The sequence below is a fragment of the Anas acuta genome, chromosome 20 (genome assembly GCF_963932015.1).
Source record: "Anas acuta chromosome 20, bAnaAcu1.1, whole genome shotgun sequence".
Taxonomy (NCBI): Eukaryota; Metazoa; Chordata; class Aves; order Anseriformes; family Anatidae; genus Anas; species Anas acuta.
This window is the reverse complement of record NC_088998.1, coordinates 507,329-521,130: the sequence shown is the minus strand read 5'-3', so window position 1 is coordinate 521,130 and position 13,802 is coordinate 507,329. Positions and strand designations below refer to the sequence as shown.

Sequence of the window (13,802 nt, the reverse complement as noted above, 5' to 3'; positions counted from 1 at the left end):
ACTCGTCCTTCATCAGCCCCTGAAATGGTCCAGTCCCTCTGCCTTCTCCCTGTCTCCCAGTCAGCTCCCAACAGGCCACCAGACTCCAACCGGCACGCGAAGGGGTGGCTCATCCTGTTGGCTTGTGACCTCTCAGACCCGGAGGGGGCATTTCTGACCCTTCAGCTCGAAGGGGACCCTGGGGAAGGGCAGCTCCTAACAGCCCTGGGTACAAAGAGCACAAAGAGGCCCCGAAGGAGCCTTTCACATGGTAATGGCTGCAGAGCCCGGCCATCAGGGCCCAGATTAAGGGTCATCATTACATCTTTACAGGCCCATTAAGGGGCAGTTGATGGCAGTCTGGGCAATGAACCCCATTCCTGCCAGCCAGGTTGCTGGACATTGTGGTACGGGTTTCTGGGCCCACAGCCCAGCACCTCACCCCACCGCTGTTCAGGGTTGGCCAGAGGATTCCAGCTGGGGGGCCATGGCCTCCCACCCTCGGGTGCTGCTGGGCTGTGCCCTGGGGCTAGGGTCCAGGCCCAGCCCCATGGGATGGGGAGGCTCAGCCCCACAGCACAGCCCTGACCTTCTGCTTTTCCCCTCCATCCCACTCTGCAGACTGGAGAAATGGAAGTGAGGAACCCGCTGTTTGACGACTCGTCCCTACACCCCCCAAACCCCAAGTTGCACCAGTAACATCCCCCCCTTCCCACACCCAAGCTCGCTATGGACTGTGTGCGGAACGGCACGGCCCAGGCGCCACAAGGCGCCCATGCTGGGCCGAGGGGCACAGGTCCCTCTGCCAGACTGTTCGACGCCTGCCCAATAAACACCCACTAACAGCTATGGGAGGGGGGGTCGCCCCCGTTTCCAGCGTCCTTGTCCTCTTTGCCGATGTGATCGCGTCCCTGCCATCTGTTCGCTGCTCCAGCTCCGGGGAACGCACCAGCCCTGCAGGGCGCCCAAGGGCAATCAGTGCCAGTGACATTGGGGCCATGGCGCTGCCTCTGTGTTGTGCTTTGAGGAGGGCTAAGGGCTGTTTCCCAATGCAGCTGGGGACGATCAGAGAGGGATTTGGGGAGCAGGCTCAGGGCTGACAGTGTTGAAGATGCCTGGACAGCCCAGAGGAGTGGGTGCTGCCAGTCAGCTGCAGCTGGGGCCAAACTGCTGAAAGCCCCTCCAGGAGGGACTGAAACTTTCCTAGGAGTTGATGGCATCTCTGGGAGCTTCAGCGCTGACTGGCACCAGGACCTGCTCAGTCCCCTCCTCCCCAGCCATGTTAGCAAAAGGCAGGAGCAGGAGGGAGCTCAGGCAGGTTGTAGGCATTGCTCCCCGCGGTGCTCCTTCAGCCGCCACAGAGGCCACACTGTGGTGCCTGGCCAGGAGGAGGGGGTCTGCCCGGGTCCCTGGGCCAGCACTGTCTCCTCTTTGGGGCTGGTACTTAGAGGCCCTGGGATGCAGGCCCTGGCAGTCCTGGTGCCACTGCACACCCTAACCCCCCTCCCAGTAAGGTGACAGGGCCTGAGGGACCCCATGCCCTGGCTGTGCCCACTGGAGATGGAGGATTCCCTAGAGGCCCTTGCTCCTTGCTGGGATCTCACCCCAGGCATCAATGCAGTGAACAATCAGAAGGGGTTAAGTATTTTGGTTTTAAACCTGTGTAGCTGTGGAGGAGGAAGGAGAGAGAAGGGCAGGAACACAGATGGCCAGGAGCAGTAAGCAAGTCACAATGTGTCCTGCAAGTCCTGCACTGCTTCCCCAAGCCACACAGAGCCTTTGGAGTGAGAACAGTGGGGCAAGCATAGCTTTGCCCAGTGCAGAGCAAGAGCAGCCAAAATGCTCCCTCCACATGCCAGCATTTCCCCTGGCCCCTGCCCTTGTCCAAACCCACACCCTTGCCCAGTGAAGCCCATGTCCTTAGCAGCATCCCCACATACCCTGGCCCATTGCTCTCTCCAGACATCCCATCATGGCAGAGGACAGTCTCCTCCAGTCCATCTTAGGGTCCAGAGCCCCATCTGAACACTCTGCCCATGTCTGTATGTCTGGGTGGAGCATGCAGGAGAGGGATGAGTTGTGCTCTTGCCAGTCGCTGCAAGCACATCCTTGCTCAGAGCCTGATGCTCCAAGTCCCAGAGTGTCCCTGCTGCAAGCCCTCTAGCATAGGGCTTGGGATGAGTTTGCAGATGTTTTCATGTCCAGCCCCTGGTGTGGACCATCATAGCCACCGATGACCTGCTGCACAAGGGAAGCCTGTTGCAAGTGCAGGAGCTGTTGCCAGCGCAGCCACCCCCCAGCAGGTATGGCATGGCGGAGACAGTGGTGTGGCCCTGTGTTAGCATGGTGGAGGTGCAGGGTTGTCTCCCCACAGGGCTCAATGGCAGCAGTCATCACTGCAAAGATCCTTTCTCTTCGCCGTGCTGTTACATGTGGGTTGCTGCCCCTCTCCCCAAGACCATTGTTGTTGTATGGATTGTAGTTATTTTAAAAGGAAATTTTATTAAACAACCATGTTTGAGACCCATGTGAGTGTGTGCTGTGGGGCTAGGCGGGCTGTGCCCTGCTGCAGCTTTGCTCTGTTGCAGGTGCTTGGATGTGGGTCCTGTGCTGGGACCCTTGTGTGTGGGGGGGTCTCCTCTGGGGAGGAGGGGATGCCAGGGGCAGGGAGGGCAGCTGCCATTCCCCCATCCCAAAACCTTCCCTGAGAGAGCAAGAGTAACTGCCTGCCCTCTTGCTCTAACAGCAGAACTCTCAGGGAGCCAACTCTCTGGGCCATGCCCAGGGATTTTCCTAGATCCAGCAAGAACCATTTTACTTTCTTGCTTCTCAGATGTATGTGTTTGCCAGAACATCCACTCCATTGGGACAGATTTCCCTGGAGAGGTGTTGAGTGGGAGCCCCCAGCTGTGTCTGCCTGCACCCAGCCCTAAATCACCCAGGGCAAACCCTCCCATCCTGATAATCTCTCACCCCCCAGGGCCGGGCCCTTCGCACCTCAGTGGGGCTGGCAGATAAGGGCTATCGGTGCTCCCTCCCACCAGCCATTGTGTAGCCATAGGAGTTCCCAGCCCTTTGATCATGCCAGCCCCCTCACACTGATAGAATCTCGTCTCCTCCAGGTTTCGGTGCTGCAGGGTCGGGTGCTATTGTGCAGCCCTGGGCGGGTCACTCCCTGACTCATCACTGAACCACCAGTACTGTCAGGGTGCTTTGCTCGTGCCTGCTCATGGCTGTCCTGGCCACCCCATGGCTGGGGACCTGGCCAGCGTTACCCACATCCTGCCACCATGCCAGGCTCCCCAAACTTGCTGGGTCCCCAGCCAAGTCTCAGCCTGGCGTGCTTGACCTGTGCACACTGTATGGGGGACACCGGGGTCTCCAGTTGCACACAGGGCCATCATTTGCACTGCCCTGCTCACCAAGCCCCACCAGGGCTCACCCCTAGGAAAACACAGCCCTTGCATGATCACCCCCTCCAAGGTCCCCAGATTCATCTTTCCTTTGCTCTCAGAGCCAACTGCCTCTCAGAACACACCCAGTTTTGGGGGAAGTCTTAGCTTTGAGTAGGAGCCTGCCGCTCCTCCTGTAGCCCATTACAATGGGAAGACCCCCTTACTCAGGGCCCCATAGTAGCAGGTGCCCCATGTCCCCCAGGAAGTCATGCCTCCGCTGCATGACTGGGCACAGAGGATTCATTTGTCCTGGGACATCACTTCCATGATGCAGACATCCCAGAAAAGACCAGGGCCAGGTACAGGGTCTGTGCTCAGTCCGTCTGCCTGTGCTTCTATTTCCCCACCTGTAAAAAGGCAGGGAGGAAGGGCTGGCAGGTTTGGGTACTGCAGTGATGTGGATGATACCCAAATTATACCCCAGGCTCTGTACTGCAGGGTTCTCTTTGATGAAGGCACAGCTCTGGACCAAACCATCCTCCAGGACTTCCATTTCAGCTGGGTTGGTAAGTACCAAGCCTCCTGCCTGTCCTCCTGGAGTCAGCGAGACTGAAGCAGCTTACAGAGCCCAGGGAGCAGGGGCTCCTGCTGAGCAGAGGCAGCAGGGTGGGCACACAAAGGCAGAGCTGCTGCACAGCTCAGCTCAGAAAGGTCCCAGCCCACTAACACTTACCCTAGCAGCCTGAGAACCCACCACCCGCATGTGAGGCTGCAGCCTCTCCCCAGCTGTGCCTCCTAGGTTGCTACCACTGTGGGACACATGCTTCTCCTCAGTCACAATTCCCCTCCCAAAGGCATAGGCCAGGGCACAGACTCCCCATCTCTGAGAGCCCTCTCCTGCCTGGCCCTGCATGCCTGGCCCTGGCACCTCTTCTGGTGCAGCCAAGCAAACTTCAGTGGCATGGAGGAGCTGTGCTTCACACACACACACACAGACACAGACACACAGACACACACACACAGACACACACACAGACACACACACACACACACACACACACACACACGATGATTCTGGTGTGTAAATGGTGATGTTTGGGTCTAGCTGTGCTGCATCCCCACCAGTACAGGGCTGCAGCCTACCATATGACTCTGCCTTGGTTGCACTAAGCATGAAACTGCAGCATCCAGCACAGAACTGACAGCTGTGTTGTGGATTGACAGTGAATAAAACATCATCTTTGATCACATACTCTCTTAATATCTTCTGTCTCCAAACCAGTGCAAACCGGTGCCAAACCAGCACACCCAGCAAAGGAAAGAGACAAATGTTTCTGCATTTCTGTTGCCCCAGCTTGCTACTATCCTACCGAGCTGGGGAGGACACGCACAGTTCTTTCCAGTAAACTTTTTCTAGTGGGATCCCAGTGATCTCTGGCTGATCACAGAGCTTGGCCTGCCAGGATGGGCTGCAGCCCAAGCCTGGGGACAGAGCAGGAGGATCTGCCCTGAAAGGGCAAAGAGATGCTGAGCTCGAGCCACTGGCACACACTGACCCCCACCTTACGCAGCCCCAGAGATCACCCTATTGAAATGTACAGGGGACACTGAGAAACCCCACTGACTCGCTCCACATCCCCCAGCTAAAACCATCACCGCCACAATGGGCCCTGCTCCTACAAAGGGCCAGTTCAAAGTCAACGTCTCCCTTCCCCTCCGCCTGTATATGAAAGGGAGCAGGAATGTGTTTGAGGCCTTGGCGGGCAGCAGGCTTGGGCTGCTTCCTGGGGGGATGGAGAGAAAGATCAGGTTGGCAGGAGGAGGGGGCCCGGCCCAGGAACAATAAATCAAAGGGAAGAGGAGTTACTGCCCAGCCGAGGCATCTTCTGAAACCCTGGGGCCGCAGCTGGAGCCCGGAGGAGCCAGGGCTGATGGCTGCGATTGGAGTCCCGCAGTGAGACTTCCGCAGCCCTGCCTGTGGGACCCGCCGGGCTGAAACACGCACCTGCAGCCCTGACTGGGGCAGCGGTGAGGCTGAAGGGCACTGGTGGGAAGGATTCTCACCTGTTGTTTCTCACCCCAGGCAGGTCCTGCAGACACGGTACTCACTCAGGATTGCCCATGTTCCCAACTAGCTTTCTGCATCCTTCAAGTTTTTCCTGGTCATTTTCCTTGTCTGCTGTCCTCTTCTAGAACTGCAGGATTGGGGCAGGTTGGTAAATGCCCAGTGAAACCAGCAGGACTCAGGAAGAGCCCAAAATCCACCTCACTTTTTCATTTTTTCACTTATATTAAAACCATTAGAAGGGGGTGGTTCCAGTTCCACTCCCCCCATGTAGCAGGGCCCTGTGCTGCGCTATGGGCTGCCACTGGTGCTGTGGGTGCTAGCCCTGGGCAGCTACCCCTGCTCAGCCACCATGCATAGAAAACAGCAGCAAAAAAACAGCAGCAAGCTGCTTTCATCACCAGCCTGCCAGAAGCACTGCCACAGCATGCAGTGATAGGGAGGGTGCTCCTCAAGCCTATCTCCTTGGCATAGCTCAAGTGTGAGACTGCAGAGGCTAAACAAGAGCTCCCAGTAATCCGGGTTAATAAACAGGGAAAGGTATTGGATCAGGCTGCCCCTGCCCTAGCTCCGTCAGCAGGTCAGCACGTCCCAGGCCTGGCTGGCCCTGCCTGGCCCCAGCAGCTGCCATGGGGCAGGTGCATCCCAGCTTGAGCCTGACCATCAGGAGCAGGCTGTGAGGAGCATCCTGGGAAGCTCCTGCCAGGGAGGAGGGAATAAAGGGGGAAATGTCTTGACCTGGGACCCAATAACTCCATTGCAAGGAAAGGAAAGCCCTTGAGATAGAGAAAATATCAAGCACGTCCATTGTGGAGCAGATCAGCCCGATAGCGAAGGCTGCAATTAGCCCAAGAGGCACACCCAGAGCTCTGGGGCCTCTAGCCTGCCTCCGTGGCACAGCCTTCCACTGCACAGTGAGGGAGAGCAGAGCCACGCCACGGTGTCAGGGAGCTGGGAATGCCCAGCCTTGCCCAGGAAGCGCTGCCACTTGGATCCTGTTTCCCACATCCTTGCAGAGGTGGAGGGGATGGACAAACGGTGCACGAAGGCACCAGTGTCCCAGTGGCTGCCCGTCCCCAAAGCCTCAGTCTTGCCCCGGCCTCTGCTCCCACCACTGCGGCTGTCCCCGTCCCCAAAGCAGCCCCCTCCGGAGCCGCCCTTGCACTTGACGAGCCCCCGGCGAGGAGCTGCTGAGGGTACGGCCCTGCCCGCGGGGCTGGGGTCGTCGCTGTCCCCCTTCACGGGCGCCCCGATGGCGGCGAGCAGCGGCAGCGAGCACGTGGGGGCCTGCTCCACCGGGCCGCTGCCCCCTCCTCAAGGCTCAAAGGGATCAAGTTCACGCCCGACCCACCGGCGGTGGGGCCGCGCCGCGGGGGCCAATGGGGCGGGGGCCCATTTCCATACGGTCCGGGCCGGCCCGGCTCGGCCCCGCCGCCTTCAGTGGCCCCGTCGGCGCCGCAGCATGGAGGCAACGGCCGACGGCCCGCGCCCGGCCTGAGCGCGGCGGCCGGGCCGAGCCGAAGCCCCGTCGGCGCCGCATGGAGCCCTAGGCCGCGGCCACCATGTTCAGCCCGGACGGGGGGCTGCCGGCCGCCCCCTTCGGCCTCCTGCCCGACGGCGGCCCGCCTTTCCCGCGCGGCGGCTACGACGGCGCGGCCCCGCAGCAGCTCTTCTTCCCTTTCGCCGCCGAGCCCGACGGCGGCCGCGACGCCGCGGCGGCCCGCGCCTGGCTGCCCCCGGCCGCGGGGCCGCCCGCTAAGACGGAGGCGCGCCCGGGCCGGCCCTGCCGCCAGGGCTCCCCCGAGGCCCGCGCCGCGCCGCCCGCCGCGCCCTGCTGCGGCCCCGCCTGGGCCGCCCCGCCGTGGGCCGGACCCGCGCCCCCCAACGCCGCCGCCGCCGCCGCCGCCGCCGCCGCCGCGCCCTTCCCCAGCGCTGCCGCCGCCGCCCCTTTCCCCGCCGGTCCCGGCCACGGGCTCTGCCCCGCCGCCCTGCAGCCGGGCTCCGGCGGCCTCGCCAGCCTGGGCAGCAGCGGCAGCTCCAGCGGCGCCGCCAGCGAGGGCGGACACTCCAGCGACAGCGGCGACGAGGTGAGACCCCGCTCCCTTCCCCTGCGCGTCCCGGCCCCGCCGCCCCCCGACGGCTGTCCCGTCCCGTCCCGTCCCGTCCCGCCCGCCGCCCCGGCCCCGCCGCGTGCTCGGCGCGCTCCGAGTCTTCGTAGACGGTCCCCGGCCGCGGGACGGGCGGCTCGCTGTCCCGACTAAGCAGCTGTCGACGGGACGGCCGTCGGCGGGGACGGGTTTGGAGTGCGTTATCGGAACGGGACGTGGGTGAGTCGTCCTCGGGACCGGGGACGCCGTCCCCATGTCCCGCTGGGAATGAGCGGCTCCGGCCGGCCCCGGCGGGCGGGGATGTTGGGAGCGCTTTGCAGCCGTCGGGTCCCCGGGCTCCGACTGCCGGCAGCGCCTTCTCGTTCCGGCATCGCAGCTCCCTCTGTCCTCGGGGCCTGCGCAAGTGCAGCTTTGCGGCGTAAGTACACCTTTGAGGTCTTTTAACGTTTCGAGGAAACATCTGCAGAGAGAGGTTCTGGGTAGCCGTGCGGAGCGGCTGCGGAGGTCGGCCCGAGGTCAGGGGATGGGACGGCAGAAAACCTGCTCTCAGGTCGGGGCTCCAGGGTGGGAACCCGTTAATCTGTCCTGTGCCTGGCAAACTCCCCTCAGCGCGGCCGTGACCCCTGTGGAGTCAGGGAGGCGCTGATGAAGGAGGGGACTTCCAGGGTGGCAGCCAGCCGGGCCGGGGGGCATTTCTCTGCCCGCGGAGCCAGCCCCGTGCCTTCTTCCCCCAGTTCAGAGACCGGGGGCAGCCACGCAGGCCTGCAGGGCTGTCTCACCCCTACAGGCGGGCGAGGGAAGAAGGGCTCGGCCTTTGGAGAGGTGCTTCAGAGCAACCAAGACGCTTTCGTGGCCCCGCGGGCGGCGCTCTGCCGCGCCCAGCGCCCCTCAAGCCCCTGCTGTAGAAGAGGGGGCTCCGCTTGGTCGGGAGCCGGGGGCAGCGCAACGCGGTCGGGCCCGGGGCTCTGCCCCGCTCAGCTCCCGGGCGCCGCGGCCACCTCCAACCATCGCGGTCGGGGAGGGAGCACGCGGTTGCCCCACACCGCGCCCCGCGGGGCTGCGCCCACTCACGACACCCACGGGCATCACTGGGACGAGAGCAGCCCTGCTGGCTGCCCCCGGTGAGGGGAGACACCTTCATTTAGCAGCGTGACTGGCAGTTGTATTTGGGGATTTCTTTTTTTTTCGTGGCATGATGTAAAAGCATCCTTCCCAGCAAACACTCTCTGGGGTTAGCAGCAACGATGATGTGGTTTGTTTCAAAGCTTTTCTGAGCTTTTATTTTTCTGGTGTGGGTTTCTTGTTTTTGCACGGAGTTGCTGCTCTGTAAGTGGCAAAGTAAGGTTGGAGCCCAGCCCGTGGGGTACTGGTGTGTGTGTTACACAGCCGGCACAGCTCTCCTGCCCGCCCTGCAGTTCACGTCCTGTGCTGTGTTGAGGCAGAAGGAACAGTTCTCTCCTAAGAGGCTCGGAGTGCCCCATGGTAGGGATGCTTTGGGCTTCTTGTTGCCGATGTACTTGAGCAATTAAAAGCTGAGACTGGCCAGCAGGAGGCATGCATGTAAAATATGAAAAATGCGGCAAATGTGAAAATTGGTGAAAAGATTGCAAAATGCCCACTACAGCTGTTCAAGACTGTACTGCAGGGAGGAAGTGAATCACTTAGGTAAGCAGCTTTCCAAAAGTGAAATCTGGCTGTTGCAAATTGTGCTTGAAACCCAGTCAAATCATATGTTCTTTCAAAATTCACTTTATCTGAGTCATTTCTTCTTCACTGGGCTCAGCCAGGAGAGGGGCTGGTGCCTGCCCTGCATCCCAGGGGACATGCTGTGGGGTGCATGGTAGAGGAATGATGCTGGGGACATCACCAAAGCTGCCTGTGGGTCTGTGGTGCCCTTGGTCAGGCTGTGGGTGTGAGCCCAGGCAGAAGAGACGTGCTGCCCACACCTCAGGGCAGAGTGTCCCACACCTCGGGGCTCTGGTGCTCCACGTCATGCATTCTGTCCCAGAAAAGGGCCAGAGGTTTTTCCATGTGCTCCTGTGTGGAGCAAGGCGGGGGGGGGGGGGGGGGGGGGGGGGGGGTGAGGGCACTAGGGGTCTAGAGCCCAGTGGAGTCCATTGTTCGGGGGTTGGGGAAAATCCTTTCTGCCACTACCCCATCAACCCTAGGTGGCAACCGCAGGTGTGCATCAGTGCTACCAAGGGATCTCCACCCCTCGTCCCTATCCCAGGCCTGTACTGCCCCCCCCCCCCCCCAGTGATGGGACTCTGCTCTTTGCAGTCCTAGCCCAGGTGGGTGCAAGTTTTCCCTCTGAGTTTGCTTTTCCCTGCCAGGATGCACCAACCTCAGAAGAGCTGGAGCAGTTCGCCAAGGACCTTAAACACAAGCGCATAATGCTGGGTTTCACACAGGCTGACGTGGGGCTGGCTCTGGGCACTCTCTATGGTAAGCTTTTCTCCACATCTCTTCCCATACCTGAGTGGGGGGTAAGGGCAACATGGGGGGATAGGTCACCTGGGCAAAAGAGATTTTTGCTACATAACAACCTGCAAAAGCAGTGGCCAGCACCAGCCTCTATTTGCTAAAGCTGCTGTTAACACCAATGAACTGGTTTACAATAGCTGTTTCTGAAGAGTTTCTGAGTGCTGAACCAGCAGGGAAAATGCCCTTCCTGGTGCCTGGTCCCTGAGGAGCCCTGGGGGGCTGCTGGGGGTGGCAGCTGCCCTCAGGGAGCTGTGCATAACAGCGCCTGCCTCCCCGTGCAGGGAAGATGTTCAGCCAGACTACCATCTGCCGCTTCGAAGCGCTCCAGCTCAGCTTCAAGAACATGTGCAAGCTGAAGCCACTGCTACAGCGTTGGCTCAATGAAGCAGAGAACACAGACAACATGCAGGAGGTATGGGGCTGGGCAGGGCAGGGTGTCTGGTTTATGTGCTGACAGATGAGCTGCAGCCTCTCCTGCCCTGCACACATGCTTTTTGGGAGAGGAGGGGAGGAGCAGGCTTCCCTTGCCATGGCGGTGGCTCACTGCCTTTCTCACAGCCATGGGTTTGGTCCCGAGAGGGAGGGGAGTACTCAGCCCACTGCTGATCTGCTAAGTAGACCCTTCAGCCAGTCAGGTGGGAGCCCAAATTCCCCCACGTGCACCATGTGACAGCAGGGGCAGCTCTCATCTCAGAGCAGCTGGCTACTGATGGAGTCTGGGATGAGCTGGAGATGCATCTCGCTGCTCCCTGAGGGCAGGCTGGAGGGATGGGATGTAATGCAGAAAGATGTGTCCATCTCCTCTGCCCATGCAGGTGGGGAATCAGCGGTAGGATGCTGGGAATGACCCCAGTTGCAGTGGGGTGAAGCTCAGCAGTGAAGTCTGAGCTTTTACTGCATCTCTGCACTGGTGATCAGAAAGAGTCTGTGCTGGCAGATGGTCATAGGGACAAAGCCTGCCATCCCTCCCAGACCTCTGCAGCCAGCTGTGTGTGTGTGTGTCCGGAGGCTGGGGGGACATTGCCAGGACCTGTGACCAAGTGTGTGGTCTCTCTCACTTCCAGATGTGCAATGCAGAGCAAGTGCTGGCCCAAGCCCGGAAGAGAAAACGCAGGACCAGCATCGAGACCAATGTGAAGGGAACGCTGGAGAGCTTCTTCCGCAAATGTGTGAAGCCCAGTCCCCAGGAGATCTCCCAGATCGCTGAAGACCTGAACCTGGACAAAGATGTAGGTTTGGAGGGTGGGGGACAGGGGTTCCAAACACCTGCAGTTCCTGAGCATCCACATCAGGCCAGTTTTGATACTGGAAGAAGGTGTGGGAGGGTGGCTGGAGCTGGTTGCCACCATCTGACCCTCCGTTCTGAGCCCCAGGAGGAGCCGTGCAGGGGGTCAGGTGCTTCAGGGCCATGGAGGTGCCACCAGCAGAAGGGTCTTGTTGCCACGCTGTCCCTGGGCTTGCAGAGCACCACTCATCCTTGCCTTATCTCCCTTCCCTCACAGGTTGTCCGGGTCTGGTTCTGCAACCGGCGTCAGAAAGGCAAGCGGCTGCTGCTGCCCTTTGGCAATGAGACGGAGGGGGTGATGTACGACATGAACCAGTCCCTGGTGCCCCCTGGCCTACCCATCCCAGTGACGTCCCAGGGTTATAGCTTAGCACCATCCCCTCCTGTCTACATGCCGCCCTTCCACAAGGCTGAGATGTTCCCTCAAGCTCTGCAGCCTGGGCTCTCCATGAACAACAGCAGCCACTGAACCAGGGCAGGCAGAAGTGCGCCCCAACTGCAGCCCATCTGTCCAGGGGCAGCATCCTCCCCTTGCCCCGACAAGGCACGGGCATGGCTCTGGCCCTGCTCCCAGGGCTTGTCTGGGCAGTGGCTGTGCTATTTTACAGCTTTTGGGGCCTGAAGGGCTGAGGAAGGGCCAGGAGACAAGCGTGTCTCCTGGCCCAGTCCTTCCCAGTTACGTGAGGGGAGCTGGTCCCAGCAGCTCCTCTGCATAGGGTCAGCACCCTCCTGCCTTTCAGGGGTGTGGGGGAGAGCTCCCTCACTGTTACCTGCCAAAGCCATGCGTGCCTGGGGGCTGGGTGGAGCTGCCTGTGCCTGACCCCTGCCAAGCTGCTCCTGTGAGAACCAGAAAAAAAGCATTTCAAAATTTTTTAGGGGTGGGGGGAGTTTTTTTTTTTGTTTGTTTGGTTTGGTTTGTTTTTTTGTTTGTATTTTTTGTTTTGTTTTGTTTTGTTTTTCTAATGGTTTTGGCTGTATTTCTAGTTTTTAAAAAGCAAAATTCTTTGTAGTGATCACTAGTTTCCCAGATGCCTCCTCCATGTTATATAGAGTAGGGCTGGGGCATTGCACACGGGGAAGGGGAGGTCCCCGCATGGGCTCTGCCCACTGTTCCGGGTGGCTGGGGTGAGCCAAGGGCTATTGCATGATGCTGTGGGGGGAGCCCTCAGCAGCCCCAGCCTCCAGCCCTGCTTGTCCTGGCAACACAGGAGGGTTACCCTGCTGCCTGCCCCCTGTGGCAGGTCAGCAGGGCAGGGCCCAGGGCTCTTCTCGCAGCATCACCCCAGAGCCTCTGGGTCCTCTTCACTCTAGAGCCCTAGCTGGGCTGCCCTGGGGCTATTCTGCAGGGATCCCAGCCCAGGGCCCACAGTGAGGCTGATGCTATCCTGTCCATGCTGCTAGCACCCCGTGCCTTTGAGCCTGCTGTAGTTGATGATTTTTTTTTTCCTTAATCATATTCCCTCTGGCAGTGAAATAAATCTCAGTTCTTTGGGGCATGAGAGCTAGTCAGCTCTTTCCTTGCCTCCTTTATGTCCTGTGCCTGCTTGGGTCCTGCTGTGGTCACTGTCTTCAGACCACAGCTGTGTCACTCTGGGTCTGGCTGCACATGGGGAGTGTGGGGAGGGGCTGTGCTGTGCTGCTCTAGCAGCTGGATGGTGCACCCAAGAGGGGCTGAGCTCCCTGTTATGCCTAAGGCTTGAGCAGGCAGAGAGGTTACACTGAACTCGGTTGTGAGAGTTGGTGCTGTCACAATCTAAAAGACCCAGCTTGTCATTGCCTGCAGTGGCTGGAGATACAGCAAACTGGTGCCCACACTGCAGCCGGGAGTTCTGCTGAACAGCAGAATTTAAATTGCAGCTGAGCCACTGCTTCGTGCTGCTGGAGGTAATTCAGGTCAGTGGGTGCTGGCTCGTGAGCTGCTCTGGATCCAATCCGGCTCGTAACCAAGGGGCCTGGCAGCTTGTGGAGCAATGTGTCCAGCTCCAGGAACTGGGTTGGAGGTTGGTGAGGGCACACAGCCCATTTCCTTTCCCATCTGCAAAAGCAGATGTGTTCAGGAGTGTGCACAGGGGTCACTTCCCACCCCTGTGGGGCTTCTATTTTTTTCCATAGTTACTTTTTGGAAAGGCAAAAGCCCAAGGGAGTCTCAGGTGAAGGGTCCCTCCAGGGTCCATGAACAGGAAAGGGCTTGCTGGGGTATGCTGCTTGACCACTGCTTGCAAGAGCAATATGCAAGTCCTGGGCAAGGCGCATCCTGGACAGCCTCAGCACTGCCAGGTGGCTGTGCTGGTGGCCAAGAAGCCCCACGGCATGGGCCAGCCGGGAGCAAGGCTGTGCCAGGGTGATGCCAGCAGGAGGTGCATGGGACTGCCAAATGGGAGAAGCAAGGCACTTCCTGGGTGCGACAACTCACTGCTCAGCACCCTTGGCTGTGCAGCCTGGTTTGCTGCAGCCATCAGTCTGCACCCTAAGGGTTGTTCTCCCCA

At 60.0% G+C, this 13,802-nt stretch overlaps 2 protein-coding genes across 2 annotated transcripts in view; both read left to right on the top strand.

Moving 5' to 3' along the window:
• The window catches only part of NPDC1 (neural proliferation, differentiation and control 1), a 29,576-nt gene extending 27,074 nt beyond the window's left edge, over positions 1-2,502 (top strand). Inside the window, 1 exon segment of the mRNA XM_068656783.1 lies at positions 601-2,502. Within this exon segment, the coding sequence (XP_068512884.1) occupies positions 601-678 (78 nt within the window). The 3' untranslated portion in view covers positions 679-2,502.
• A 4,484-nt stretch (positions 2,503-6,986) lies between these two features.
• Positions 6,987-11,964, top strand: LOC137842574 (POU domain, class 5, transcription factor 3). Its single transcript, XM_068656782.1, has 5 exons — positions 6,987-7,526; positions 9,881-9,992; positions 10,313-10,443; positions 11,096-11,260; positions 11,534-11,964. The coding sequence occupies exons 1-5, from the start codon at positions 7,002-7,004 to the stop codon at positions 11,783-11,785; spliced, it is 1,185 nt and encodes a 394-aa protein (XP_068512883.1). The 5' UTR covers positions 6,987-7,001; the 3' UTR covers positions 11,786-11,964.
• The last annotated feature ends 1,838 nt before the right edge of the window (positions 11,965-13,802 follow it).

What these genes read in the sequence shown, in the direction of transcription:
- LOC137842574 (XM_068656782.1), top strand. Translation starts at nt 7,002, where the DNA reads ATGTTCAGCCCGGACGGGGGGCTGCCGGCCGCCCCCTTCGGCCTCCTG. An exon ending in CCAGCGACAGCGGCGACGAG is followed by an intron (nt 7,527 to 9,880) that starts GTGAGACCCCGC and finishes TTTCCCTGCCAG; the next exon opens with GATGCACCAACCTCAGAAGA. An exon ending in ACACAGACAACATGCAGGAG is followed by an intron (nt 10,444 to 11,095) that starts GTATGGGGCTGG and finishes TCTCACTTCCAG; the next exon opens with ATGTGCAATGCAGAGCAAGT.